At 51.3% G+C, this 27,581-nt stretch overlaps 1 protein-coding gene across 2 annotated transcripts; it reads left to right on the top strand.

The window, feature by feature from the left end:
- Positions 1 to 14: 14 nt before the first annotated feature.
- On the top strand, positions 15 to 27,574 carry DDB1 (damage specific DNA binding protein 1). 2 transcript variants are annotated; one of them, XM_074274353.1, is made up of 27 exons: positions 15 to 289; positions 3,740 to 3,888; positions 9,137 to 9,253; positions 9,685 to 9,906; positions 11,479 to 11,593; positions 13,092 to 13,189; positions 13,907 to 14,065; positions 14,696 to 14,779; positions 15,061 to 15,177; positions 18,271 to 18,373; positions 18,818 to 18,893; positions 18,978 to 19,086; positions 20,976 to 21,154; positions 21,244 to 21,407; positions 21,490 to 21,597; positions 21,741 to 21,948; positions 22,023 to 22,118; positions 22,229 to 22,340; positions 22,507 to 22,630; positions 22,870 to 23,034; positions 23,955 to 24,049; positions 24,421 to 24,591; positions 24,965 to 25,074; positions 25,362 to 25,531; positions 25,672 to 25,774; positions 26,370 to 26,493; positions 26,887 to 27,574. In XM_074274353.1, exons 1-27 carry the CDS (start codon positions 229 to 231, stop codon positions 26,968 to 26,970), a joined length of 3,423 nt encoding a protein of 1,140 aa, XP_074130454.1. In that variant the 5' UTR covers positions 15 to 228; the 3' UTR covers positions 26,971 to 27,574. The 2 variants fall into 2 exon arrangements, 1 of the variants encoding a protein (XP_074130454.1); XR_012483316.1 differs by having other exon boundaries at positions 19 to 289; positions 23,955 to 24,105; positions 24,376 to 24,591.
- The last annotated feature ends 7 nt before the right edge of the window (positions 27,575 to 27,581 follow it).

The following is a 27,581-nucleotide window of genomic DNA, read 5'->3' as shown; positions in this document are numbered from 1 at the left end:
CCGTGGTGCCCCGCGGCCAGGGCGCTCTAGGCGGCGGCGGAGGCGCGTCTCGGCGGCGGCGGCGGCGGTGGCGGTGTAGGTGCGGAGGCTGTGCGCGGGACCTGCTCGTCTCTCGGCCGTCGCCGTGTCCGTGTCCGTGTCCGCTTCCGCGGCCGCCCGGGCCCCTCGCCCCCTCGGCCCCCCGCCCGCTCCGCCCCCGGCCCATCCCGCCCGGGCTCCGGCCTCGACATGTCGTACAACTACGTGGTGACGGCGCAGAAGCCCACGGCCGTCAACGGCTGCGTGACGGGTGAGGGGAGGCCGCGGACCGGGCGGGGGCGGGGGCGGCGCGCCTCCACGTGGGGAAACTGAGGCCCGCCCTGGGGCCGGGGCGCTAGGACCCGGGGCTGCCGGGGCAGCGAAGCCCGGCAGGGCAAGGGCCGTATGCAACCGGGACTCGTGGGAGAAACAGACCTAGCAAGGGAGGGACCCGCCTGTGCCCCACGGGGAAACTGAGGCCCGGCCGGGGAGGGACCATGTGCATCAGGATGGGGGGGGCTTCTGGGGAAACTGAGGCCCAGCCAGGGTGGGACCATGTGCATCAGGATGGGGGGGCTTCTGGGGAAACTGAGGCCCGGCCAGGGTGGGACCATGTGCATCAGGATGGGGGGGTTGGGAAACTGAGGCCCGGCCGGGAGGAACCATGTACGTCAGGATGGGGGGGTTGGGAAACTGAGGCCCGGCCAGGGTGGGACCATGTGCATCAGGATGGGGGGGTTGGGAAACTGAGGCCCGGCCGGGAGGAACCATGTACATCAGGATGGGGGGGTTGGGAAACTGAGGCCCGGCCGGGAGGAACCATGTACATCAGGATGGGGGGGTTGGGAAACTGAGGCCCGGCCGGGAGGAACCATGTACATCAGGATGGGGGGTTGGGAAACTGAGGCCCGGCCGGGAGGAACCATGTACATCAGGATGGGGGGGTTGGGAAACTGAGGCCCTGCCAGGGTTGGACCTTGTGCATCAGGATGGGGGGGGTGGGAAACTGAGGCCCAGCCAGGGTGGGACCATGTGCATCAGGATGGGGGGGTTGGGAAACTGAGGCCCAGCCAGGGTGGGACCATGTGCATCAGGATGGGAGGGGGCTTCTGGGGAAACTGAGGCCCAGCCAGGGTGGGACCATGTGCATCAGGATGGGGGGGTTGGGAAACTGAGGCCCAGCCAGGGTGGGACCATGTGCATCAGGATGGGGGGGTTGGGAAACTGAGGCCCAGCCAGGGTGGGACCATGTGCATCAGGATGGGAGGGGGCTTCTGGGGAAACTGAGGCCCAGCCAGGGTGGGACCATGTGCATCAGGATGGGGGGGGCTTCTGGGGAAACTGAGGCCCAGCCAGGGTGGGATCTTGTGCATCAGGATGGGGGGGTTGGGAAACTGAGGCCCGGCCAGGGTGGGACCATGTGCATCAGGATGGGGGGGGGCTTCTGGGGAAACTGAGGCCCAGCCAGGGTGGGACCATGTGCATCAGGATGGGGGGGTTGGGAAACTGAGGCCCGGCCAGGGTGGGACCATGTGCATCAGGATGGGGGGGCTTCTGGGGAAACTGAGGCCCAGCAGAGCAAAACTAGAACCTGGGGCCTGCAGAAGGGAACCTGCACCTTAGAAGCAGTCCCCCAGATTTCCAAGCTGGGTAACTGAGGCCCGGTGTCATCCTGCTTCCATCCCTTAGCTCAACTTCCTCCAATCTGTCTGTCAAGAGTGCGCAGCAAGAGGCCTGTTTGCTCAGCTCCCAAGGAGGGCGGGGCTCCGTGGTGCCAGGGGTCTCAGCCCTCTCAGTCCTGAGAATAAAACGGCCTCTGGACTTCATTTCTTGGGAATATCAGCTTGATGGGTGTGGACCCAGTGGTTTGGGAGGAGCAGACCGGGCCTCTGCCCTCCGAGGTGGCCCCTGAGCTGAGCCCCCAAGGATGCTCTTTCCAGGGGCCAGAGACTGAGGCTCAGTGGCTGAGCAGGGCCGTAGACCGGCCCGTCCTCTTCAGATGAGACATTGGTGACGTGAGGTGGGAGGGCAGTCAGAGGCAGCCGGACTCCTTCCGGGAGACGCGTCGGGGTCGCACACCTGCGCACGGCCTGCCCTTGGCTGGCGCCCCTTGGCTGGGAGCCCTCCAGCTCCTCCGGTCGCAGGCCTCTTGGTTTTGGGGGGCTGTAATTGATGGAGATTTCTTCCTCACCTCAAGCTGAAATTGACCCCTCAGCCAGTTTCCCTGGAGACTCTTAGTGGCCCCAAACTCCTGGAACAAGTTCAGGTCGTCTTCCCCTTGACAGTCTTCAAATAAAGCAGGACTAATGGGGCAGAGAGGCCCCGAGCATCGGGGCTGCCAGGCCTCCGATGGGGTGAAGTGGGAGGGGCCTGGAGAAAGGTCTGCAGGTGAGGTCTGCTTTGACACTTAACCATCCGTGTGACCTCCGACCTCACCTCAGCTTTATCCCAAGCACAATGTCGGGATTGGTCAGGGGGTCCCTGAATTTTGTGTCCTTTGTTGGGTAACTGCTTTAATATAATTTGTTTCTTTTCTACATACAATGTTTTATTTTACACCTTTAAAAGCACAGAGGAGAGGTCCAGTGGTTTCACTGGCCTGCCCAAGGGCTCGAATGGGAAGACTCCCTGATGCCCCTTCCCGCTCCGATAGTCCGGGACTGCAGAGAGGGAGGCGCTTTAGGGAGAGTGTCTTTGATGTAAGTTAGTGGCCCTTGGTTCAAATGACGCCCAGTGTGACCTTTTGCTCTGGGGTCACTTGTGAAAGTGAAGGCTTTAAGCAAGTGAATCAGCGAGGGGCTCCACGAGTGAGAGGAGGCAAAAACACGGGTCAGGAAAAGGGTTCTGTGTCTTACCCACATAAGGACATGATGAAGTCCACATTTAAGAGCTGTCGGGGCTTACCTTTTTACCTGATTAAAAACTCCCTTAATATCCTCCTGAGAGATGAGTTTTCCAGCTGTTTATACCGATCAACAGGTGCAGGGGTGATCAGGACAACTGAGTGTGGAGGGCAACGGCTAAACATCGGGTTTGGGTCTTAGCTGGTCACATGTGGGAAGTATTTTTAGTAATAACAGCTCAAGACAACGTTGTATAGAAGACAAATATTGTGGATTGGATCTCCCTGGGCCTAAGACTGTTAATGAGCAAAACGCCCTCAGAGTGCCCTTCTTCCCTCCTCCCGATACCTATTGCCATGGTACCAGGAAGCTTTGACATGTGGGCCATTTGAGCTCCCAGAATACCAGGAAAGGGCCAGAAGGTGATTGTCCTTTGTCCTGAACATCCGAGCCGCAATATACGTGAATTTGGAGACTAGGTAAAGATTGCTGTTGAGAAGGAATGTGTGTGTGTGTCTCCCGTCCGACCCTCATCTAGCCATCCTTTGGTATTCCGTGGTCATGTGTCCAACCTTTGGTGTTCTGAGTCTGTGGGCTGATTGGTCTCTCTCTTCCTGGGACTTTAATTGCTCAAACAAAGCCACTTTTTTCTGGTAGATAGGGTACAATTCTTATGGTTTTGTTATTTGAAAGATCCTGCTTTTCTCTTTGTAAATATATGGGAATGAAATTGTTTTAAGCATCAAGAAAGGAAAGGCATGAGGGAAATTAGAGAAATGCAGGGATGCTCCCAGGCTTTTAGATTTGAGTACTTGGGGAGCCTTTAGGATGCTACTGAGGAGGATTCGGCTCCTTATTCCTGTTGACAATTCTTTCAGGTCACTTCACTTCTGCCGAAGACTTGAATCTGCTGATTGCCAAAAACACCCGCCTGGAAATCTATGTGGTCACCGCAGAGGGGCTGCGGCCCGTTAAGGAAGTGGGCATGTATGGCAAGATTGCTGTTATGGAGCTTTTCCGTCCCAAGGTAAGCACCGTCTCCAGAGCTCCACGCCTTGTATTGAGCCTGCTTGTTGTTGTTATTACATTTACCTTGGATCACAGTTGGGGAGTGGGACGATAGCATAAGAAGAACTACTTGGCAAGTATTTCTCGCTTTGAAGGATAAATTTGTATTTGAATGGGATTGGACCTTGGGAAGATTCTCTTAAGAGAAAAGAGGGCCTTTTGGAAAATTTCTTAATTTCTAAATTCTGGATACCAGATGTCTTTATCCAACTAGTTACTTGTTTTTATGCCTTTTCACTGCTTACAGTAAAGTGCTCTGTTAACTTATCGGTGGGAGAAGATTTTTCTTGGATAGCCGAATGCAAACCTTGGAGGATCCCACCAAGCTAGAAAACCTTTTAGTAATGAGTCTTAGATAATGTCAGGCAGCCAGCCTGGTGGTGGTGGAAGGAGTGCCTCCCCATAGTTAGGAAATCACAGATCCTTGAATTGTTCTAGCGGGTTTTCCCCAAAGTGATCTGAGACAGAAAGAAGCAGAATGCTCAAGTTAGCTTTAAAAAAGAGGTTCCTTCCCCTCTGCTGTTTGTTCATCTTGTGTTTTGGAAGTGACTTAAAGATTTCACTTGAATATTATTGCTTACAAGAGAACTGTTCAGTTTTGCACACATATATTGTATCTAGGATATACTATAACACATTTAACATATATGGGACTGCTGGCCATCTAGGGGAGAGGATGGAGGGAAGGGAAAAGTCGGAACAGAAGTGAGTGCAAGGGATAATGTAAAAAATTACTCATGCATATGTACTGTCAATAAAAAGTTACCAAAAAAAAATATTATTGCTTCCCTTGTTGATTAAACCACTTCCCCTTCTAGTTTGTAATTTATAAGTTGCCTTACATTCATCTAACAATGAGGAGCTTGGATTCAGGGATCTCTTAAGGTCCTTTTCAGCTCTAAATTTCTGAGCCTGTGGCTCCTCCCATTTTCTCAAGCTGATCAGCCAGTTATTCAGAGCATGGTTCTAGCTGTATATAAAATTGAAACTTAAAAAAAAAATCTCCCACTTCTTGTTGGAGAAACGATGGACTAACCATAGTTAGGTGTGAAATGTTATTAGCTATAACCAATACAACAGGCATTACAACAGGCATTTGTTTTCTTTTAATAATGTAGTGGGTTTTTTTCTTTTTGCTAGAAAATTTGTTTTTTTTAGAGGGAAAGTTGAAGGTTGGGGCAAGAGTATTGGGTAGTAACACTGATGCCAAATAATTAAAAGAACAGATGTAGACACAAGCAGAAAAGTGTTGGTTGATATTGCTGTTACATTTAATATATTCAATAGGTAACAGATTTCAAAGGAATTAATAAAATAGAATTGAGACTCTAGTTATTTTAATAACTAGAGGAATATATGTTGCTTTAATTCTTGGAGGTGCTTGAAGTGAAGTAAGAGCTCAGGATAACATCTTTAAAATTCAAAATTAGGAAAGAATGGCCTTATCTTTGGGGTAGTTTTGTGGAAGCAGCACTTTTTAAGGATATGAAGGGTCAGAATGCATAGCCATGGAACTGGTCAAGTGAGAGGAGGAGAAAAAGGAGGGGAAGATGAACGACATTTGCTTAGAATTCGTTTCCTTTCAGCCAGCTTTGAACTGTTATAGAACCCACTTTCAAGGAGTATACAGCTTAATAGAGAAAGGAGAGAAACCCAAATAACTGAGATGGAAGGGTGAATGAGATCAGTGTTTTGGAGGAGTCTAGCAGAATATTTTGAGAGCTGGTGGAGGGTGGGCAGGAGCCCAGAGAAAACTTCACGTAGGAAGTGTTCTCTGCGTTGGCCTGTGAAGGTAAATGGTACAATGGGGGACCCATTCTAGTCAGAGGATGGTGGGAACTAAGGTGGGAGGAAGGCAGGATGAAAATGAGGGTTTAATTGGTTCTCGGTGTATAAAGGGAATGGTGGGATAAAAGTTTGGAACAGTTACCGAAACCAGATTGTGAAGGGTCTGGGGAGTGAGATGGGAATGGTGGGATAAAAGTTTGGAACAGTTACCGAAACCGGATTGTGAAGGGTCTGGGGAGTGAGATGAGTAAGAGAGTGTTAGGATTGGGAAGATTGCTGTGGCAGTGCTAGGAAGGCTGGATTGGTGCCTGGTCGTCAGTGAGGTCCATCTAGTTGGAGATGAAGTTATTGGCAGTGGGTTGGAGATGGTAAAAGACAGACGAGCCCAAGGGGATGCCAGGGTTAGAAGCTTGGATGACTCAAAGCATCCTGCACTGTCAGCAGAATAGAAAAGTTAGAAGAGGTAAGATTGTTAGTTCGTTTTTTAAGGAGCTCATAGTCCCTTCAGGCTTAATGAGTTCAGCCTGGGCTTGTTGAGTTTGAAGTGTCAGAGGACATATTTAGCAGGCGGTTTGGCACATTGACAGAGAAGGTAAGCATTGACATAGATTTTGGAACCATCTGCTTAGAGGAATGGTCATTGAAGCCCTGGTGAAGAGGGCCAAGGACAGACTGCTGGGGGCCATCAGTGTTGGAAGAATGGGTAGAAGACTCAGTGCTAAAGGAGACTGAGAGCTAGGCAGATTCCCTGGCAGTTGGGAAGGTAAAAGTCTCCCAAAGGAGAGAGGGTGGCAACTTGGTGAAGAAGATGCTAGGCCCGTGGTAGGACTGGAAGTCAAGCTATACATGGAATAAGCTGAGGCTGGACAGCTGCACGACGAGCTGAAGAACCAGAAAGAACATGGTGTGTAAAGGGTTAGTGGGCTTCCTGGGACTTTTTTTAAGGATGGGGAGGTCTGCATCCATTTGCTGACTAGGATCCTAGAACACATATATCTCCTTTATTTTATTTTATTTTATTTTATTTATTTATTTATTTATTTATTTTTATTTAATTTATTTTGTTTTGTTTTTTTTTTTCTTTTCTTTTTTTAAATTTTTCTTTTTATTTTTTCTTTTTATTTTTTTAAACATTTTTTTAAAAATATTTTTAAAATAGTTTTTATTTACCAGATATATGCATGGGTAATTTTACAGCATTGACACTTGCCAAACCTTTTGTTCCAACTTTTCCCTTCCTTCTCTCCCCTCCCCCCCAGATGGCAGGTTGACCAATACATGTTAAATATGTTAAAGTGTAAATTAAATACAATATATGTATACATGTCCATACAGTTATTTTGCTGTATAAAAAGAATTGGACTTTGAAACAGTGTGCAATTAGTCTGTGAAGGAAATCCAAAATGCAGGCAGACAAAAATAGAGGGATTGGGACTTCTATGTAGTGGTTCATAGTCATCTCCCAGAGTTCTTTTCCTGGGTGTAGTGGGTTCACTTCGTTACTGCTCTATTGGAACTGATTTGGTTCATCTCATTGTTGAAGAGGGCCACGCCCATCAGAATTGATCATCATATAGTATTGTCGTTGAAGTGTACAACGATCTTCTGGTCCTGCTCATTTCCCTCAGCATCAGTTCCTGTCAGTCTCTCCAGGCCTTTCTGAAATCATCCTGCTGGTCATTTGTTATAGAACAGTAATATTCCATAACATTCATACACCGCAATTTATTCAGCCATTCTCCAATGGATGGGCATCCACTTAGTTTCCAGTTTCTAGCCACTACAAAAAGGGCTGCCACAGACATTCTTGCACATATGGGTCCCTTTCCCTTCCTCAAGATCGCTTTGGGATATAGGCCCAGTAGCAACACTGCTGGGTCAAAGGGCATGCACAGTTTGTATCTCTCCTTTTTAAAAAGGAGCAGCAGACAGAAAGATGCTGCAAGTTTGAGAGGGGGATTGATAGGGCTTGGCAAGGGGAGCGGAAGGAGGCCCAGCTGAAGAGGCTCGGTCTGGGAGAGGATCTCCTCTGCCTCCAAGGCTGCAGGGAAGGAGCAGTGCGTGTAGATTGTGCCTTGGCAAGGTTTGGAGCATCAGGAGGAGGAGAAGGAAAGTGTGGTCGCAGGCATCTCAGAGGGCAACGTCAAGCCTCGATGTATAGTTAAGGGTTGTGAGGTTATTTTTGCTTAAGGGCAGAGATGAATGGTAGGAGCCACCTTGAGAAATAGGGAAAGATCAAAGGGGACAAGGGATTCCTAAGTGGGAGAGGGGGCAATATTGAAATGGCTGAATATGGGGCCAAACCTTGCACAAGAAAGGAGGAAAGCTGAAACAGGATTGATGACTCAGGAGAACAGAGAGGAATCAAGGAAATGAAGATCATAGCAAGGATGAAAAACGGGTATGGGAAGAGGAAGAAAGTGAAGGAGGGGAATAAGAGATATTTACTTAGGGAATTGAATTTCAGAATTCAGGAGCCTAATGGTGGAGCTGAGGTACCACCCAGTGAGTAACTGAAGTCTATTGGCCTAGAATTTGTAGGAATTCATTGGTAAGTCACTGTCAGGAGAGAGCACTAGAAGGATTGTCATTGTGAATGCTGGCCCTAACAAGGATGGTGGCAGGGGAAGGGTTTGAGGGGGAACACTGAATATCAGATGCCAAAAATATTGGGAAAAGGTGGATAGTCCTTGGAGATTGCCATGTGACAGCAGCAGATTCGTGACTAATGTAATATGGTTGGATGATTTAAGTTACAATTTCTTTTTTTTTTTTTTTTTTTTAATAATAGCTTTTTATTTTCAAAATTCATGCAAAGATAGTTTCCAACATTTGCCCTTGCAAAACCTTGTGTTCCAAATTTTTCTCCTCACTTTACCCTCCCAGACAGCAAGTAATCCAATATATGTTAAACACGTGCAATTCTCCACACTTATCATGCTGCACAAGAACAATCAGCTCAAAAGGGGGAAAAAATGAAAAAGAAAACAAAAAGCAAGCAAACATAAGTCACAATTTCTGAGAAAGGGTCTGGAAGTGGAAGTGGGAAGCAAGGACTAGCTGTTTGTAAAATGGGAGGTGTGGGAAAGGGAGTAGCCGGTATTGGAGAAAGCTGCCAGAGCTGTGGGGGCCTGAGGGGAAAATCAAGCTGGGCAGCCCCCATGTGAACACTCGTTGTACGGAAACTGGGGGCAACACAGTTATGGGAGTTTATAAATTGGTAGGAGAGGTAGGACAAATAGGTGCCGTGTGAGGAGCGTGCCCAAGGGAGGCAGCGTGCTGCGGGAAGAGCAGAAGGCTGAGCAAGAGAGCGGGCCAGAGGGTGACTCAGGGAGAGGAGCTGGAGTCTGCTCCTTCCCCCTCAATTATCTCCCCCTCCCCTCCCAAGAAACTCTGCTAATGATGCGCTTGGTTTCTAGGGAGAGAGCAAGGACCTGCTCTTTATCTTGACGGCCAAATACAACGCCTGCATCCTGGAGTATAAGCAGAGTGGGGAGAGCATCGACATCATCACCCGAGCTCATGGCAACGTCCAGGTGAGGGGAAGTCACAGGTGCCCGGGGACGCGCGTCTAAAATCAGGGCTGCTTATCTGTTCGAGAAGAACTTAACTGTGAAATGGGGATTGCTGAACCTGGACTAGAGGGAGTTGAACTGGAAAAGGTCCTCTAAGGTCGTAGAAACTTCGAGACCACCCTGGAGGACACTCTCTGTGGAAAGGAGAGCTTGTCTTCCTTCATTTCCTTCCCGTGCCCTTGAGCATCTGAAGATTGAGGAGCTCATGTCAGTGAATCTCAACTCTTGTATTAAAGAGTTGAGCTTTTGCTAGAAGTGGACCTAAGTAAAAGACCCTGGGCCTCCAGGCCCAATCCTCCCAGTGGGGAGCCCCAGTTTGCTACTGTTCTGCAGCTGTGGCCACAGGGAGTGCTGCCCTCTGCTAAGGTCCATCACTCCCTCTTCCTTTCTAGGATCGCATCGGTCGTCCTTCCGAGACTGGGATCATCGGCATCATCGACCCCGAGTGCCGGATGATCGGCCTGCGCCTTTACGATGGCCTCTTTAAGGTTATCCCCCTGGACCGGGACAACAAAGAATTGAAAGCCTTCAACATTCGTCTGGAGGAGCTCCAGGTCATCGATGTCAAGTTCCTCTATGGTTGCCAGGCCCCCACCATCTGCTTTGTCTACCAGGTAATGACCGGGAGGTTTAGGGAGAAACAGGTCTGGAAGGGACCGCTTACTGATAGGATGAGATTCTTGGGTCCTGCCTGGGAAGCTAATCATGCCATGGACTTGAAAGGGGCTTTGTGGGGAGAGCTTTGGGGGCTACCCTCTGGAAAGGACATAAGGTACCTCGCTTCTGGCTTCGTTCTCTGAAGAACTTTGCAGAGTATGTTTGTAGCTCAGTAAGGCTTGACTCTTAAGAGCTGATCTGCAGGATTGCTTTGAAAGGAAAGGGAGGTCAGCTGGGACAGCGTTCCCATCCAGCGCATTGTTTTCCTTCTGTGAGATTTCACTTAAAAGGCCATCGTCCGTTTTTCAGATTTGTCCTTTGGGCTGGGACAGGTGGGGGACTCGGGGTTGGCCGCTGGAGGTTGCCGTGAGACAGGCCGAGCAGCAGACCGCTTTCCTGGTCCTGACTGCACAAGTCATTTCTGGAGTATTTCTGGTCTGGGTAGGTGGGACATAACTCGGATATGTGGATATTTGGGGAGGATCATGTGTGTGAAGATCCTGCTTTGGCTTGTGAGCCTCTATGTCCCTTTATCTTCAGCAGAGCCATAGATCTCTGTGGACTTGGTAACTGGTTGGAATAAAGGTGAACTGGAGTAGGAAAACTTGCCTAAAATTCTGGATATATTCATATTGGATTAGTTCTTAGAAACTACGAGTCTGTTCTTCTCTTCTTCCTCCACCTTTCTGAGAGTCAGGCTCTTGGAGTTTGGTTGTCACTGAGTAGGTAGCGATCATTAGTTCAGACTGCTCTGGGAGGCTCTTGGCGCCCCCCCAGAGACAGGCCTTTCTGTCCCAGATAGTCACTTCCAGAACAGGCTGGAGCCATCGTGGAGTCCTGCTTACCGTGTCTTGTGTTAAAGGTATTTCCATTGGATTGAGAATTGGCCCCTTTTGACACTAAAGGCCTTGAAGTATAAGTGCTACCCTCTGTGAGAAAGGAAGGCTCATCCTTAAATTCATGGGATGCATGAATTAGAGGAAGAGGCCTCGGGGCACAGCCCTCTTGCTCCTTCCTGAAAGCTGCCTCCTACTGGGCTGAGCTCCCCAGGGGCAGCCAGTCACCTTGCGGCCTGGAGGTCAGGGGCACCGTTGTATGGTCCCTGTTCCTCCCCAGGCTGACTGGCAGAGGAAGCCTGAGAGGGGAGAGCAGGTTGCTACTGGCACACACCAGGTGGGGATTGATTCAGGTCAAGGTCTGGGATTCACTTCTGCGTGCTGTGAACACCGTCACCCAACAGAATGTTCCATCAAAATTGTCCTGTTCCCACCATCTGTCGCGTGGAGGCTGTTGAGTAGAGATTGTGGATTTACTTGGTGTTATTTTCAGCAAGGCCCTGCCTGAGGGGACTTGGTGAATTCTTGTTGATTGCTGCTGTGTGGGGGTCAGCCCTGACTCTCCCAGAGCCCCTAGCAGGGACCCCGATGCACCCTACGTCCTCAGCCAGGGGCATCGTCCCATTTCTTGCTGCTGACTGGCGCCGATCCCCTTCTTCCCCGTGCTTAACGTTCCCCTTTTCCTGAGGCCAGGACCCCCAGGGACGGCATGTCAAGACCTATGAAGTATCTCTTCGAGAGAAGGAATTCAATAAAGGCCCTTGGAAGCAGGAAAATGTGGAGGCGGAAGCTTCAATGGTGATTGCAGGTTGGTTAGATTTGTGGCTTTAAGGAAATCTGCTTTCTCCTTGTTGCGTCTGTCATTTTGCTTGATCTTGTCCCTCACTTGCCTTTGCCCTTTATGGTGTCACTGGAAACAGGTATATGATATAGCACTTATCATCATTCCCAGTTTGTGTTTTTGTTTTTTTTCCCCAATTCTCCTCTGCAAGTGTAGGGAAAAGAGCATGGCCTGGAGTTAAGATCAGCTCTAGATTTTCAGTCTGAGCCTCGTAGCCGTGTGACCACAGGCTAATCACTTCCCCTTTCTAATAGATGAGAGTGATAACGAAGGAACCTGTCATCCTTGGCTCTAAGCACTCTCTTCTGTGGAGTTATTAGTAGAGAGGCACCAAAGCCTCGGGAGAGAAGGCCGGTCTGAGAATCCAGAAACTCGAGGCTTTGGCCTTGGCTCTGTGAGACCCGGGGCCCATGAGTGGCAGTTACAGAGAAGTGGTTGAGCCGCCCTGGGAGGGAAGGGCTCCACATCAGATGAAGTCAGCTCTGGGCCGCTCAAAAAGTTGGGAATTGTCTTATGTGTGTAGATAGATTTGAGTGCGTTAGAACATTATCTTCTTGTTCCTTCCAGGGCCACCCCTTCCTTCCCATCTTTCATCTCGTCTGTGGGGCTGATTTTCCTGGGTGTTTTATGGAAATCATTTGAAAAGTTATGTGTCATCGACTTTTAGAACTGGAAGGGAACGGAGCTTAGATGTTCCTTTGTTGTAGAGATGGGGAAGCTTAAGGCACCCGTACCAAGGTCACGTAGCTGGAGGTGGGGAGAGAGCCCGGTCTAGAAGGTCCGGTCAGGTCTAGATCTTGTCCGGATAAGGCTCCATCATTGGCCTTCTCTGCATGGGCTCGCCCAAAATAACGCCATTTTGCAGTCACACCGTTAACTGTTTACTCTATAACCGACTCTGCTCCAGTCACAGAATCCTGCTGGAGTGTTTGCTGACTGTCCATTTTTAACAGGAATGGTGGTGGTTTGTATGGATCTGCTGCCTCCTGTAACTTTGTTACACTGAACACATTTTTGCAGCTCTATAGTCATTTGAGGTCGGGCTGTACTCCTGCTTCGGGCCTGCTGCCTCCCAGAGGAGAGGAAGTTTCCTGGAGTTAGAGCCGGAAGCACCGTTAGCGTCCCCTACTCCAGCACATTACCGCTTCCTGATGTTGGTTCCCAGGGAGGATTGAATCAGGAGTAGGGCAGAATGGAACCACTAGGGAAAAAGGTTTCAAAACTGCTATCGCTCAGGAGCGGCTATTCAAGAAGAGTTCTTGCCCTCACCCACTCTCTCCTTCTGGCTTCTTTAGTGCTTTCCTAGAGAAGCCCCAAGGAGAGAGAGGTTTCCCTGCTGAGATTGTCCTAAGAGGTGCACCCCAGGGAAATCCCCTCTTGTACTTTCTTTAAATGGGGGGGGTGCTAATCCTTGATCCCGGAAAACCTGAGCCTTTTCTAAAACTTCTTCCTCAATCTTTTGCAGTCCCAGAACCTTTTGGAGGTGCAATCATTATTGGCCAAGAATCCATCACCTATCACAATGGCGATAAGTACCTGGCCATTGCCCCTCCCATCATTAAGGTGAGATCCATGCTTCCTGCTTCCTTTTCCTTTTTCCAATGGCCTTTCCTTTCTGCTGCTCTGAGATTAGGGCCTAGACAGCCCTTGTTTTCCACTACAGATACTTTTAGAAGGCTCTCGAGATACGTCAGGCTAACCTGCCCTTGAAAACCTTTACCTGGTAGTGACGGGCCAGGTGTACATGTAAAAAACAGTTTTCACTCAGTCACAGTAACATTTCTTTCATAAAATAGCCAAATGTATTGAATAGAAGTTAATATCCTTGAAACTCATACAGAAAGAAAGATCAAAGTTTTGTGTTGCTTTTTCGAATAAAGAAAACTCTAGATTCAGTATAGAAGGAAAAAAAATGCCAGTTTTCTTCATTTTTGGTCAGTGAAATAAAAGCTCTGCTCTATTCACTCAATGTGAACACTTCGAGAACTGCTTTCAGTTGTGTCTGCCATGAAGAAAATAACCGCCCCTCCCCTCTTTCTGTGTCTCAGAAGTCACAGAGGGATCTCCGTGTGTAACACTGTTCATAGTCCATTCCTTTATCTCACATGCGTTTCCAGGCACCCAGGTCCGTGTTGTCAGCCAAAGGCATCCTGGGGCTTTCTTGGTTTCTTCTGATAAAATGGTGAGGGCTACCTAGTTAAGGGAGCAGTCTCCTGGGGCTTACTCCCTGGGATGAGACAGAAGCTGTTTTCCTGATTACTTTTCCTTCTGTGGGGGCAGCAAAGCACAATTGTGTGCCACAATCGAGTAGATCCAAATGGTTCCCGTTACCTGCTCGGAGACATGGAAGGTCGGCTCTTCATGCTGCTACTGGAGAAAGAGGAGCAGATGGACGGCACAGTGACCCTTAAGGATCTTCGTGTGGAGCTTCTTGGAGAGGTGATGCTCGTCCTAGCTCTTTGGAGTTTCTGTGCTCAGCGTGTTAGAGGGGCAGTCCCTGCCGGGCATCTCTTTGTCCGTAGCCTCCCTATCCATCAGCAACAACCTCTGAGTTGTTCCATTGGAAAGTGAATTTTGGCATTTAAGAAAATCTCAGATCAGTGAGCCTTATTGCATAAAGATGAGTGATGAGCAAGAAATGGGGTGTGTGTGTGTGGGTGTGGGTGTGTGTTGAAAACACCGGGAAAATCCCATAGTCCTCATGCTGGAGGAGATTCCTGGAAGTGGAAGTCTGTATTTATTGCAGGAGGTATGGGAACTTTGGGCATGTTGCTGTGGAGGGCTGACTGGTGGAAAGGGATTGTAGCAGCTGGACAGCAGTTTGATGGTAGCACCCAAAAGATAAACTATGGACTTTATAAGTGGGGAATCACAGACTTCAGCAATTTTGAAACCTCGGTTTTAGAGGACCTGGGAATCCAATGAAATTGGAAAACCAAGTTACCTTCTAATTCACTTTGACGTGGTCTTGGTCCTCCCAGGGCTGCCCTGGCACATATTCATTTGGAGGGTGGGGGAGACCGCAGTCACTCCCACACAGCATCTCCTTCAAGTCGAATTTCCTCTTAGACCTCCATTGCCGAATGCTTGACGTACCTGGACAACGGGGTCGTGTTTGTTGGCTCCCGCCTTGGCGACTCTCAGCTTGTAAAGGTAAGAAGCCCTCTTCCTCCTTCTTGTTCCTTGACCTCTCCTCATCCTCACTTTGCCTCCTCGATGCTGCTTCTCACAAAGAGAAACCAATGGGACCAGTGAGAATTCAGTAAAATTTCAGACTTGATAAGACTTCTTCATCCTCCCCGTCTCAGTGGTGTCAGTCCATAGGTAGATTCCAAGAGGCAAGGACAGATCAGAGGCTCGGTGCTTCTTGAAGCTTGAGTACAGGGGCTGGCTCTGGTGGGCCATTAAACAGTAACATGTTTGTTTACTTTCAGCTCAATGTAGACAGCAACGAGCAAGGCTCTTATGTTGTGGCCATGGAAACCTTTACCAATTTGGGTCCCATTGTGGACATGTGCGTGGTGGATCTGGAGAGACAGGGCCAGGGCCAGGTAAGGCTGATGAAGCACTAGAATTTTTTTTTTTTTTCTTAATAGATTTTTATTGTTAGCTTTCATTTTTACATTGACTACATTTTCCCCCTTGAATTTCCTCTTAAGCAAAAACTTTAAATGAGGGAAAAGAGAAATGAAATGCAGTCAGACCAAGGAATATATCCAAAAAGATCTCATGTCAATCACAGTGGCTTTTTTAAATTTATTTTTAAAAAAACAGAAAAAAACAAAACAGAAAACAGAACATTGTCAAGTGCCCAGCAGAACATCAGGAAGTATTCAAAATGTATAACAAGGGACAACTAGTTGGTGTAGTGGATAGAGCGCCAGCCCTGAGTTCAAATCTGGCAACAGACTTCTTGGCTATGTGACCCTGGGCAAGTCACTTAACTCCATTTGCCTCAGCAAAACTGTGTGTGTGTGTGTGTGTGTGTGTGTGTGTGTGTGTGTGTGTGTGTGTGTGTGTGTGTGTGTGTGTATTTGTTTTATACAACATATATGACAAATTAACAATTCAAGAGGAGATACATAAGGCATATATACACACATACAAATACACATTCAACACCCATCCAGACCCACTCACACATAGACACATCTATAATACACACGTCCATAGACATAATGCATTTATATGTACGTGTACAACATATATACTATGCACATTAAGCCACATGTAAACATGTATCTAATATTAGTATCACTGACATATAATTGAGATTTCGCTCTGGATTGAATCTTTTAAGTTTGACTTAACTCTTCTTTCCTATCCCTGCTAACTTCTGCTATGGTTCTGCTTCTTAACCTGCCTTAACTTAACCGCCCATGGAGCTCTCCCTTATCTTCTCCCTGCATGCTTTGCGGCCACCCGTCCCTCCCCCCTTATTTCTTTATAGATTTTAGAGAGTGCTGGAACCTTCTTGATAGGCATGTGATGCCACTCCCAACATGAATGGGCCCTCCTCCCCTCTAATGCCTCAGAGTCTATTTGCACCTCATTTGTCCAACATAATGCAATTTTTACCTTTTCCTAGTTGGTTTTGCTTTTTAGAGTCTACTCAACTCTTCCCCAGTCTTTCCTTTGAGCTGTCCACTTGCTGATGGCAATCACATAAACGATTTGTCCATGTTGAGTGCCTTGAAATGGATCTTTGATATCAGCTCTTATTTGTTAACTTTTTTTTTTAGTCCAGATTTGGTTGAAAGACCTGAAAATCTGCAAGTTTGTTGAATGTCCTTTTTTTTTTTTTTTTTTTTTTTTTTTCCTTTCAAGTTATTACGGATAATTTTGCTGAATATATTTTTGGCCACAGACCTTGTTCTTTTGATTACCGGTAGATATGACTCCAGGACCTGTGACCTTTTATTTTCGCTGCTGCTAAGTCCTGTACAGTTCTCATTGTCACTCCAGTGTTATTTGAATTGTTTTTTTTTTTTTCTTGTTGCAGATTTTTCCTTTTTGACCTGGGGTTTTTGAATTTTGGCAATAATATTCCTATATTTTCCCCATAAATGATTTCTGAGGTGGTGATGGGTGGATTTTTTTCTATTTCTACTCTTCCCTTACGTTATACCACTCCAGGACAATTTTCATGGATTCTTTCTTTCTTGGCTGAGAAATTGGGTTTTAGTGACTTGTCTAGGGTCACACAGCTAGGATCATGGATTATTTCTTGCATTTCTGTGTTGAGGTTCTTTTTTTGCTCGTAGCTTTCAGGTAGTTAATTTATTCTTATATTTTCTCCTTGATTATTCTCCAGATCTGTTGTTTTCACATTCTGTTCTATTCCTTCATTCTTCATATTGGTTTGTTTGTTATGTCTTGGTCTCTTATAGCTTTGCTGGTTTTCCCTGGTCCAGTTCTAATTTTCAAGGAGTTGTTTTCATCTTTAGACTTTGTATCACCTTTTCTAGTTGTTAATTTTTTTTCATAATCTTGTTTTTCTCAGGTGGTTTCTATTTTATTTTGTTTTTTAGTTTTTCCTCAATGCCTCTTCTCTGGGCAAGGAGCCATTTAATGTTACTCTTTGGGGTAGAAGAAGCTTTTTTTTTTTTTTTTTTTAAACTTCAGTGTCTTCTTCTGAAAATAAAGCCTGGTTTTCCCTATTCCCAGTAGGTTTCCCAAGTTGGGTTCTTCTTTGCCGGTTCATTTTTATTTTTTTCTTAATGAGAAGTATAATTGTGGGGTGAGGGGATATGCTTCTAGCTTCACTTCAGCTCTTCCTCTGACCTAAGATCCCAAACCAAGAGCTCCCCCCTCCTGCAAGTTTAGGTCCCCCTGCTTCCGCACTCCCGGTGTGCTGGCTCTTTCTCGTCTAGGGCTGAGGCCCTACAGCATGGCCTGGCCTGGTGTTTCTGATCAGCTAAAGTTCCTTCAATCTTCCCAGACTCAGGCCCCTGACTCCCCACAGTCTCCGAGGCTCCAGCCCCACCCCGGGGGTCCCGCTTGGTGTTTGAGAGGAGCTAGCCCAAGGTGTCTACACTCTTTGTGGGTTAATTCTGGGCTTTCTTGGGTTGTATCCAGAGTACCCTCATTCTGTCCCAAGACCTTTCACCAGTCTCTTTGTCCTGTTTGGGGGAAATCTGGAGAGCCTGAAGTTTGCCTGCCTACTGCTCCCCCCCAGCGTAGCATGCCTAGGTAGACCGCCATCTCTCACAAGCACAGGTGGTTTGCTTGGTCTTCCTCGCCGCAGTCTCTCCATCATTGTTCCCCGTTTGAGTCCTTGGGTGGGTGTTGGCTTCCTGGCTCTGCTCACCTTCGATCACTTCCTAGGCACTTGGATGCCTTTCTGTATTTATCATCGTGGTCGGCATTTCCTGTGGCCCAGCAATATACTGTGATGAGGAACACTGCTGCAAATAAACATTTTGGCCTAAATGGAGCCTTTCTTTTCTGCAAAACCTTTCAAAGTTACTGTGATCTCACCTCTTGGGATGCTCCCAGGGGGCCGTGCCCTCCAGGCCTTTGATGGTCTCCTTCACAGGGGTGAGCTTGTCATGTTGCTCGCCCCTTGGCACAACGGCTAGTTGTGATTTTGATGGGCGTTCCTGAAGGTCTCAGTGACCGTCTTTGTGTGTGTCTGTGTCCAGCTGGTCACGTGTTCTGGAGCTTTTAAGGAAGGCTCCTTGCGTATCATCCGGAACGGGATCGGAATCCACGAGCACGCCAGCATCGACCTGCCTGGTATCAAAGGTACAGTGTCCTGTGCCTCGGGGGACGGGCACGGAGTGGGCAGGGCCTCGGGACTCTGCCACGTGGAGCGGACTTGGGAATTGTCTTCAAGTATTTGAGATTTTCCCGGAGAAGAGAAAGGATTCTGGTTTGCCTGGCGCACAATGAGTAGAAGTTAGGGGAACCCCCTGTAATGTGTGCGTCAGGAGAAGATCCTGCCAGGTGGGATTTCCCAGAGTGGTCGGGAATGGCCCAAAGACAAGCCTCCTGGCTGGAGGCTGCACCCGGCGGGGGTCCCAGGGAGCAGGTGTCCCTTCCCCTGAGACCGGGAGATGGACGCTGTGAAGTCGGCTTGAAGCCAAATGGGGAGTGTGGGAGTTCAGGGGGGGACACAGGCTTCCCAGAGCCCGGGGCTAGGTTTTGGGACAGCCTACTGATAGAGCCTGATCTTCCTCCTCCTCCTAGGCTTATGGCCTCTCAGGTCTGACTCTGGCCGAGAAACCGATGACACCTTGGTGCTGTCCTTTGTGGGTCAGACGAGGTAAGCGTGGTCCCTGGGGAGGAGGGGGGACCCTGCCTCTCAGAGAGGGCTTTGGATCGATGCGGGCTCTCCGTCTGTTGGCAGAGTTCTGATGTTGAATGGAGAGGAGGTGGAGGAAACGGAGCTCACCGGGTTTGTGGATGACCAGCAGACTTTCTTCTGTGGGAATGTGGCCCATCAACAGCTGATCCAGGTAACTGCCTCACCGCCAGTCTGGAGAGGATTCAGCTTCTGCAGAGGGTTTTGTCAGTTAGGGCCTACCATTGGCCGTCTTGTGATGCTAATTGTGAATTTCCTCGGCTTACCTGGGGGGGGGGGTTGTCCAGCTTCTGGCCCACCCAGGAAATGAGTCACTTTTTCTTCCCCTGAAGGTTTTCCAGTCTGTATCCCAAGAGCAGTGGTACCGACTGTAGGATTTGCCCCAGGCACTTTGGTGTGACCCCCCACACCCATCTTCTCCACGGTTCATCAGCTTGATCGGTACACAGAGTAAATGGGTTGCTCTTGCGCGTGTCTGGTTATTCTGGTCCTGGCCTCCAGGCCTTTCCACATTAATGTTTCAACTCAGTGGAGGTGGAGGCAGCTGGAGACTCAGGAGCAGCACTTTGGGCCTCAAGACCTGAGTCAGAGCAAGCAGTGAGGTACCCGCAGGGTAGTCCTGGGAACTCACTTAGCCTCCGTCTGCCTCCATTTCCTCAGCTTTAACTAAGCTGATCACAGCTCCTCCCTCTTGGAGTTGTCATGAGGACACGTCAGTTGATAAAACCTGTGACGTGCTGGTCATTTCTCTCCCTCTTGCTGGGAGAAGTGGAAGGGGCCTCCTGAGTGGGGAGGCCAGGTCCTTGCTGGGCCCAGTCCTTTACCATTCTCCTTCCGCTCGTGCTGGTCTTAGCCTGGCCAAAGAGCGCATCATCTTTCCTACTGCACTTGTGTCGCTTTGCTGCATCAGATGTATTTCGAGCTCTCTTTAATGAGATTGAAGAACTGCGGAGCGTTTGCAACGGGGCACTGAGACTATCGAGAGAAATGGGGGACTCCAAATGAGATGGGTTGTTTGTGAGGTTGTTCCCTGTAGCTGGAAGTGTCGGAGCAGGTGCTGGGTGGGCACTTGGGCATCGCCGATAGGGAAGAGTCCGTGGAGCAGGAGGGGTCTGGGAGTGCTCTGTCCCGCAGCAAAGCATGTGGCCCTCATTGTATCAGAGCAGAGGAATACCTTCCACAGCTCTCTTGTGTAGCTGCTGAGAGGATAAGAGGAAATACAAAAGCTAATTAAAGATTATCATTAAAATCCCCAGTTATATATAAAGACAATCTTATGCATTCATTTTTTTTAAATGAGGTGCAAATTCTCTTTCTCCCTTGCCTCTCCCATTCCAGAGATGGGAAGCAACTTGACATTGTTTATACACGTTTAGTCACGTAGAACAAATTATCATATTAGTCATGTTGCGAAAGAAGACGGACCCAATGGGGAAAAATACAGAAAGTAAAAAATCATATGCTTTGATCTTCCTTCGGACTCCGTCGGTTTTTCTCTGGGGTGGCTGGCATTTTTCCTCGAGTCCTGAATCGTTGTATTGTGGAGACTAGCTCAGGCCTTCGCAGCTGATCGTCGCACAGAGTGGATGTCAGTGGTGTACAATGTTCTGCTCATTTTGCTTTGAATCAGAGTTTCCAGGCATTTTCTGGAATCTGTTCAGCCCAACAGTACTGCGTCACATTCAGCCTGTTCGGGCATCCCCACTATTTTCCATTTCTTGCTACCACACAAAGAGCCGCTCTACGTATTTTTCTGCGGGTCCTTTTTTTGAATCTTTCAGGGTTAGCGACCTGTTACTGATATTTTTATGGATTAGAGAGTGGAGGTGGAAGACAGAACTCCAATATCCCTTGCATTTCATGAGGTCATAGAATTCCTTTATATTTAGCTGCCCAAAAATCCAATTTAAATCTTTCTCCTGCACGATTTTTCTCACCGTGGTGACCCCTTGCTGGAGGAGGAGGGCCCGCCTTTGAGCACTTGCCCGGCCTCCAGCCTCGTCTGGGCCGCGCCTCAGGGCTCTCTCCTCCGCTTCTGTCTAGATCACCTCTGCCTCTGTCCGGCTCGTGAGCCAGGAGCCCAAGGCCTTAGTGAGCGAGTGGAAGGAGCCGCAGGGCAAGAACATCAGCGTGGCATCGTGTAACAGCAGCCAGGTGGTGGTGGCCGTGGGCAGGGCCCTCTACTATCTGCAGATTCATCCTCAGGAGCTCCGGCAGATAAGGTACCCGTGTGGCTTCCCTCCCCAACCCCCCCAATCCGGGGCCTCGGATGAGGCCCTGACGCCTTCCGACGTCCTCCTCTGCTCCTCAGCCATACAGAGATGGAGCACGAGGTGGCCTGCTTGGACATCACTCCGCTGGGGGACAGCAACGGCATGTCCCCCCTCTGTGCCATCGGCCTCTGGACCGACATCTCGGCCCGCATCCTGAAGCTTCCCTCGTTCGAGCTGCTGCACAAGGAGATGCTCGGGGGAGGTAGGGAGCCGCCGCGAGGGGCCTGGGTCCGGGCGGGTTTCCGGGGTTGCCTGACAGCGCCCTCTCCCCTTGTGTGTGGCAGAGATCATCCCTCGGTCCATCCTGATGACCACCTTTGAGAGCAGCCACTACCTTCTCTGCGCTCTGGGAGACGGCGCCCTCTTCTACTTCGGGCTCAGCATCGAGACAGGTCAGTGGGAGGGGGGACGAGGGGGAATCGCCCTACCTGCTCCTTCCCGGCCCCTTGCCGTGGAGCTCGGCCAGTAGCTTAATGGACGTCGGAGCCGGAGGCCTTGGTTGCCGGGGCCTGGGCTGATGCCGTTTTGTCCTCAGGCTTGTTGAGCGACCGGAAGAAGGTGACTCTTGGGACGCAGCCCACGGTCCTGAGGACGTTCCGCTCCCTCTCCACCACCAACGTCTTCGCGTGCTCCGACCGCCCCACCGTCATCTACAGCAGCAACCACAAGCTAGTCTTCTCCAACGTCAACCTCAAGGAGGTCAACTACATGTGTCCCCTCAACTCGGACGGCTACCCCGACAGGTGAGCGCAGACGCGAGGGCTCGGCGGGGGGGCGGGGCCCGGGGCTTCCTTTTAAACAAGCTCCTTCCCTCCAGCCTGGCCTTGGCCAACAACAGCACCCTCACCATCGGTACCATCGACGAAATTCAGAAGCTGCACATCCGCACGGTGCCCCTGTACGAGTCTCCAAGGTGAGCCGCCCGCCCGCCCCAGGGCTCGCGAGCAGCCTCTCTGCTCTTCCCGCCGGCCATCTTTGCCAGACCTTTTCTGTTTTTGTTCTCCTTAAAACACCTCCAAACAGAAAGATTTGCTACCAGGAAGTGTCCCAGTGCTTTGGGGTCCTCTCCAGCCGGATTGAGGTGCAGGACGCCAGCGGAGGGACGACGGCCCTGCGGCCCAGTGCCAGCACTCAGGTCAGTTCCCGGGTGCAGAGCCCTTGCGCGCTGCCTCCTTGTCCCCTCCCTCTCCCCTGGACTTGGGGGACGGGGCTGCCCCGTGCTTTTCTCCTTGGCTTGGCTCCCCTGTCTGGGGTCAGGGGGCGGGAAGACAAGGCCTAACCCAGATCTCCTTGGCCCCTAGGCCTTGTCCAGCAGCGTCAGTTCCAGCAAGCTGTTCTCCAGCAGCACGGCCCCTCACGAGACGTCCTTTGGAGAAGAAGTCGAGGTGCACAACCTGCTCATCATCGATCAGCACACCTTTGAAGGTGGGGCCCGAGCATCGAGCACTGGGGGGAGGGGCCGCTCGGCCCGAGTCAGGACAGGCAGGCCGCGGAAACCAGGGGAGATGCCCGCTCCTTCCTCAGCTTCTCTGGCCAGCTGGGGGCTGCTTGCAGAGGAGACCCGGGAGGGGCGGCACAAAGGCGCAGTCTGGGGACCGTGGGTCATGCGTCAGTCAGAGGAGCACGCGGGCCCTGAGGTAAGGGGAACATGTCTCCTTTCCTAGTGCTCCATGCCCACCAGTTCCTCCAGAACGAGTATGCTCTCAGCCTGGTCTCCTGCAAGCTTGGCAAAGATCCCAACACCTACTTCATCGTGGGCACTGCCATGGTGTATCCCGAAGAGGCTGAGCCCAAGCAGGGTCGCATTGTCGTGTTCCAGTACTCGGACGGTGAGTGCCGCGTCTGCGGCCCTGAAAGGGCGGCGTCCTGCTTCTGAAGGGCTGAAGTGGGCCCCCAGGGCACGAGGGGCTCTCCCTGTGCAGCTCTGCTGCTTCTGGCTCTTGGGGTTTTGTGGGGGGGGGGGCAGGATTGGGAGAGAATGTGGGAGCAAGGTTGGGGCCAGGAAGGAACTAGAAGTTGGGAAAGCCGGACATTTTTCCCCTTGATGTTGGAGTCTCCTGAATTGTTCCTAAGTGCTGGTATTTGTGTGCCATCGCTGTCCCTCAGCTTTCTCCGTCCATAAAATGGGAAGCACGTTTGTCACTGGAACCTTGCTCTAGAGTCCGGTCTTAGAATTGCAAGGCCCTTAAAAGCGGTTCAGTCCGTCTTTGGACATCTTCCCCGGGTCGGGTGGGAGGTCGTGACCTCGGGGGCCATGCTCCTGAGCACTGGTCTGTTGCTGCCTGCGGAGGACCCACAGAACCTTGCCAGACTGCTTAGTCCCTGCCAGAGATCCGTCCCTGGACACAGCAGGATCAGACTTCCCGGGAGGTGGGAGCGATGCTGGTCCCATCAGCTCCTCTCAGGAGGAAGTGGGCGGGGGAGCCTCGCTTTGTGTCCTAGACGAATCATGTGGGGGAGACCTGGGCTATCGCAGCTTCTCATGCCTTTAGCCTTTCTGCTCTGATGGTGTCGTTGGGGGCACCCATACTGTGTCCCAGGCTGCTTGGGAAGCCCCCTGAGGGCAGGGCCCGGGGCCTTTGTCTTTGTGTGGTATCTCTGGGGCCCCCCTCGGGTACAGGACCTGCTTCAGGCCAGAGAGCTGGGCGGAAGAAGAACCCGGAAGAGGAGAGGGTGGCAGTGGTGGGGCAGGAACATCACGGAGAGCGGGCAGTCGGTGATGACTGAAGGACACGCTCTTCTTTCCCAGGCAAACTTCAGACTGTAGCTGAGAAGGAGGTCAAAGGTGCTGTGTACTCCATGGTGGAGTTCAACGGGAAGCTCTTAGCCAGCATCAACAGCACGGTGAGACCTCCCTACGCGGCATCTGAGCTCATTGTCTTCCCTAACGCTAGATGTGGGTACTCCCCTGGGAGGGCAAGACCTGGGGTTGTTAGTCAGGGGGCACCGAGTGGAATCCCGCGTTGTGCAGAGTCCTGTGGGCAGTTACAAAGAGGAAGTGAAGTCACGACTCTGCTCTTAGAGATTCAGTCTGGGAAAGGGACTGAGTTCTGACGGGGTGTGGGAGGGAAGGCGCTTGGCAGGGGAGAGGCTGCTGTCCATTTCCCATCAGGCACCAAAACATTGGAGAGCGGCCTTCCTGACAGCCCAGAAGAGCTGGGAGCCACCAGGAGAAACTCCTTCGCGCTTAGTCCTGGGAATGTTGTCTTTCCAAGGTGCGGCTTTATGAGTGGACTGCCGAGAAAGAGCTCAGGACCGAGTGCAATCACTACAACAACATCATGGCCTTGTACCTGAAGACCAAGGGCGATTTCATTCTGGTCGGTGACTTGATGCGCTCCGTGCTGCTTCTGGCCTACAAGCCCATGGAGGGCAACTTTGAAGAGGTAGCGAGTCTGGGGGAGCCGGGGCCGGGAGGGAGGGGGGGAAAGGGGCCAGAGGTATGAGCGGGAACAGGGCTGGAGGTAGAGGTGGCCAATGGCCGGACTGAAGGGTTCGTTTTTGTGGTGCGGCTGTGGGGACCTGCTCGGCTCAAAGCCTCCAGGCCGTGGTGGAGTTGACGGCAGTCTTGGGCCACTCTGGGACTTGAGGATGCTCTAGGAGGAGAATGTAGCAGCCGCTTGCCCCGTGTGCAGGATGTGGAGGGGGTTAGGGGCTGCGCTGAGGCCCACTGCTCAGCCTTCTGGCCACAGGACGGACAGTGCCAGGCTGTGCTCTCCGGGACTTGCTGATTCTTCCCCACCTTTTGTTTTTTCCAAGATTGCCCGGGACTTTAACCCCAACTGGATGAGTGCCGTCGAAATCTTAGATGATGACAACTTCCTGGGGGCCGAGAATGCTTTTAACTTGTTTGTGTGTCAGAAGGACAGGTGAGTGACCTGTCCGAGGAGTGGGCGGGGGACAAGGTGGAGAGATTCGGTTCTGTGCTCGGAGCCCCTCTGTGGGGCAACAAGAAAGCTGGCGATGGCGGCTGTGGCCTCTTGGGCTGCCCTGGAGGTGAGGAGCCCGGCCCGCAGGAGTCAGGAGCCAGGCTTCCGCCCTCTGGAGTTCTGTGCCCCCAAGGGCCCGAGCTGTGCCCGGCCTAGCCTGGTGTGCCGCCTCAGCCTCCAGGGGGCCTCTGGGAGGGAAGCGAGTGCCCGCTCCTTGTGCCTTTCAGTGCTGCCACCACGGACGAGGAGCGGCAGCACCTGCAGGAGGTGGGGCTCTTCCACCTGGGCGAGTTTGTCAACGTCTTCTGCCACGGCTCCCTGGTGATGCAGAACCTCGGGGAGACCTCCACCCCCACGCAGGGCTCCGTGCTCTTCGGCACAGTCAACGGCATGATCGGTAAGTCGGACGCTCTTGGGCCTTGTGCCGGTCCCTGGGAACCTTTCCGGCCAAGGCCTGGACTACGCTGGGGTCAGTGGCCGTTCCTGGGGAGCTTTTGGACCTCTGCCATTGGCTCCCTGTTATTTCTGCCTTGTCAGGTCTGGTGACCTCCCTGTCAGAGAGCTGGTACAATCTCCTCCTGGACATGCAGAACCGACTCAACAAAGTCATCAAAAGCGTCGGCAAGATCGAGCATTCTTTATATCCTTCCTGAAGTTCCCGTTAGGCCTGGGCCCTCCCGAACCATTGACCCTGCTCTGCCTGGAGCTCTGGCCTGGGCAGCCGAGAGGGGCAGGGCCAGTGACAAGACGCCCGAGAGAACAGCTCTGTCCTCCGGGGACAAGCTGCCGGCGGGAATTGGGCCAAGAGGCGCTTGGAGTGGGCCCAGGAGTTGAAGAGACGGGAAGAAGGGGGCAGCTTCTGAAGGGCCCTGACAGGTGCCTCCCTGGAGGTGTCCTAAGATTGCAGGTGCTCTTAGAAATCCCAGGGTCGTCTCTGTAGGAAGGGAAGCTCTGGAACCTTCTGGGAAAGGAGTGGAGAGGACCCACAAGGGGGGAGCGTGGCCCTGGGGCAGGGCCTAAAGCTGGTGTCACAGAACCTTGGGCCAGTAAGTGACTTCCTGTGAGCCCCAGCCACTGCCCCCGCATGACGTGAGGTTTGACGTAGACGTCCATCCGGAACCGTCAGCCCTCAGCCCCTGAGGAGCTGCTCCTCGGCTGTGGCAGGGAGGGGTCCCAGATGTCTGGTGGGAGGTCTCTCTCCAAATGATCCCATGCTCCCTAACTCTTGCTTGCACCTGGAGATCGTTTCATACCGAACGCAAGACAGAGCCAGCTACGGGTTTCATTGATGGTGATCTGATTGAAAGTTTCCTGGACATCAGCCGGCCCAAGATGCAGGAAGTCGTGGCTAACTTACAGGTGAGCCTCGGGCCACGATGGCAGATGGGCCAGTTTTATTTGAGGGAGTTCGATGCCCTCTGGGATCATCTCTCCCTTTTTACCCTTTGGTCCTCCTTTGGGAAATGGGGGCTTAGAGAAAAAGCAGTTGTCCGGGCTTAGCAGAGAGGGACTTAAGGACCACCAAGCCCAGACCCTGTAAGGCTCTGGGCACTTATAACTGCCCCTCGCCCTTGCCTGTCCCCACGCCGTAGGCTCACTGAGCCCTGTCTCCTCGGCTTCCCCTGAATCTTTCCCGCCTTGGTTCATTGGAGAGTGGGGCTCCCCCTCGCCTGGTCCCACAAGAGGGGGTTCTCGTGTCTCCCCATGGGGGGGTGCCGCGTTTCTTCTTACTGACCAGCATCCTTGTTCCAGTATGACGATGGCAGCGGGATGAAGCGAGAAGCCACCGCAGATGACCTGATCAAGGTTGTGGAGGAGCTGACTCGGATCCATTAGCCATCTGGCCAGGATCCCCCCTTCCTAGAACCTCTCTCCGTGTTTTGCACCTGGAGTCTTCCCCCACCCCCTTCTTTGTTTAGCGGAGGGGGGAACCCCTTTTCCCCAAGCCAGCTGTCCAACAGCCCCAGGAGCCACCCTCTGCCTTCCATGGGCATGGGGCATTTTTGGGAACTAACGCCAGCTCACTAGAGATAATGGAAATGGGCTGGGGGTGACAATACTTTCATGCCTGGGTTTTCACCTGTCACCGGGGACCACCAAGCCTTGGTCTTGACCAATTGTCCTCTTTCGTAGCTCTGTGGCTGAAGGGAAGATCCGTTGGTCTCCCTCATTCCCTGTTCTCTAGGATCTTTGTATTTGGATTTCCTGGGGGTGGGGGGTGGGCGGGGTTCATTGTCTTTGAAGCCAGGTCCCCCTTTTGCCTTCCCACTGCTGCCTCTGAGAGCTTCCCTCGCTCAGTCCGTGACCACCAGGCCATGGGGCGACGGAGACCCCAGAGCTCTCTGGGGGAGCTGCTGCCTTCAGGGACAAGGAGAGTGGGGGAAGCAAATGGGTTGTTGGTTTCTGAGTTTTACCAAATAAAGTAGAATACAAGAGGAAAGAGCCCA

Source organism: Sminthopsis crassicaudata, chromosome 6, assembly GCF_048593235.1.
Source record: "Sminthopsis crassicaudata isolate SCR6 chromosome 6, ASM4859323v1, whole genome shotgun sequence".
NCBI classification, from domain to species: domain Eukaryota; kingdom Metazoa; phylum Chordata; class Mammalia; order Dasyuromorphia; family Dasyuridae; genus Sminthopsis; species Sminthopsis crassicaudata.
Note: the sequence above shows the minus strand (reverse complement) of the source record. Positions and strands in the feature narration are given on the sequence as shown.

Excerpts from the sequence above, each read along its gene's own strand:
- DDB1 (XM_074274353.1), top strand. The coding sequence starts at position 229 with ATGTCGTACAACTACGTGGTGACGGCGCAGAAGCCCACGGCCGTCAAC. Across the intron at positions 11,594-13,091 it reads AGCTTCAATGGTGATTGCAG|TCCCAGAACCTTTTGGAGGT; the intron begins GTTGGTTAGATT and ends AATCTTTTGCAG. Across the intron at positions 22,631-22,869 it reads CGATCAGCACACCTTTGAAG|TGCTCCATGCCCACCAGTTC; the intron begins GTGGGGCCCGAG and ends CTCCTTTCCTAG.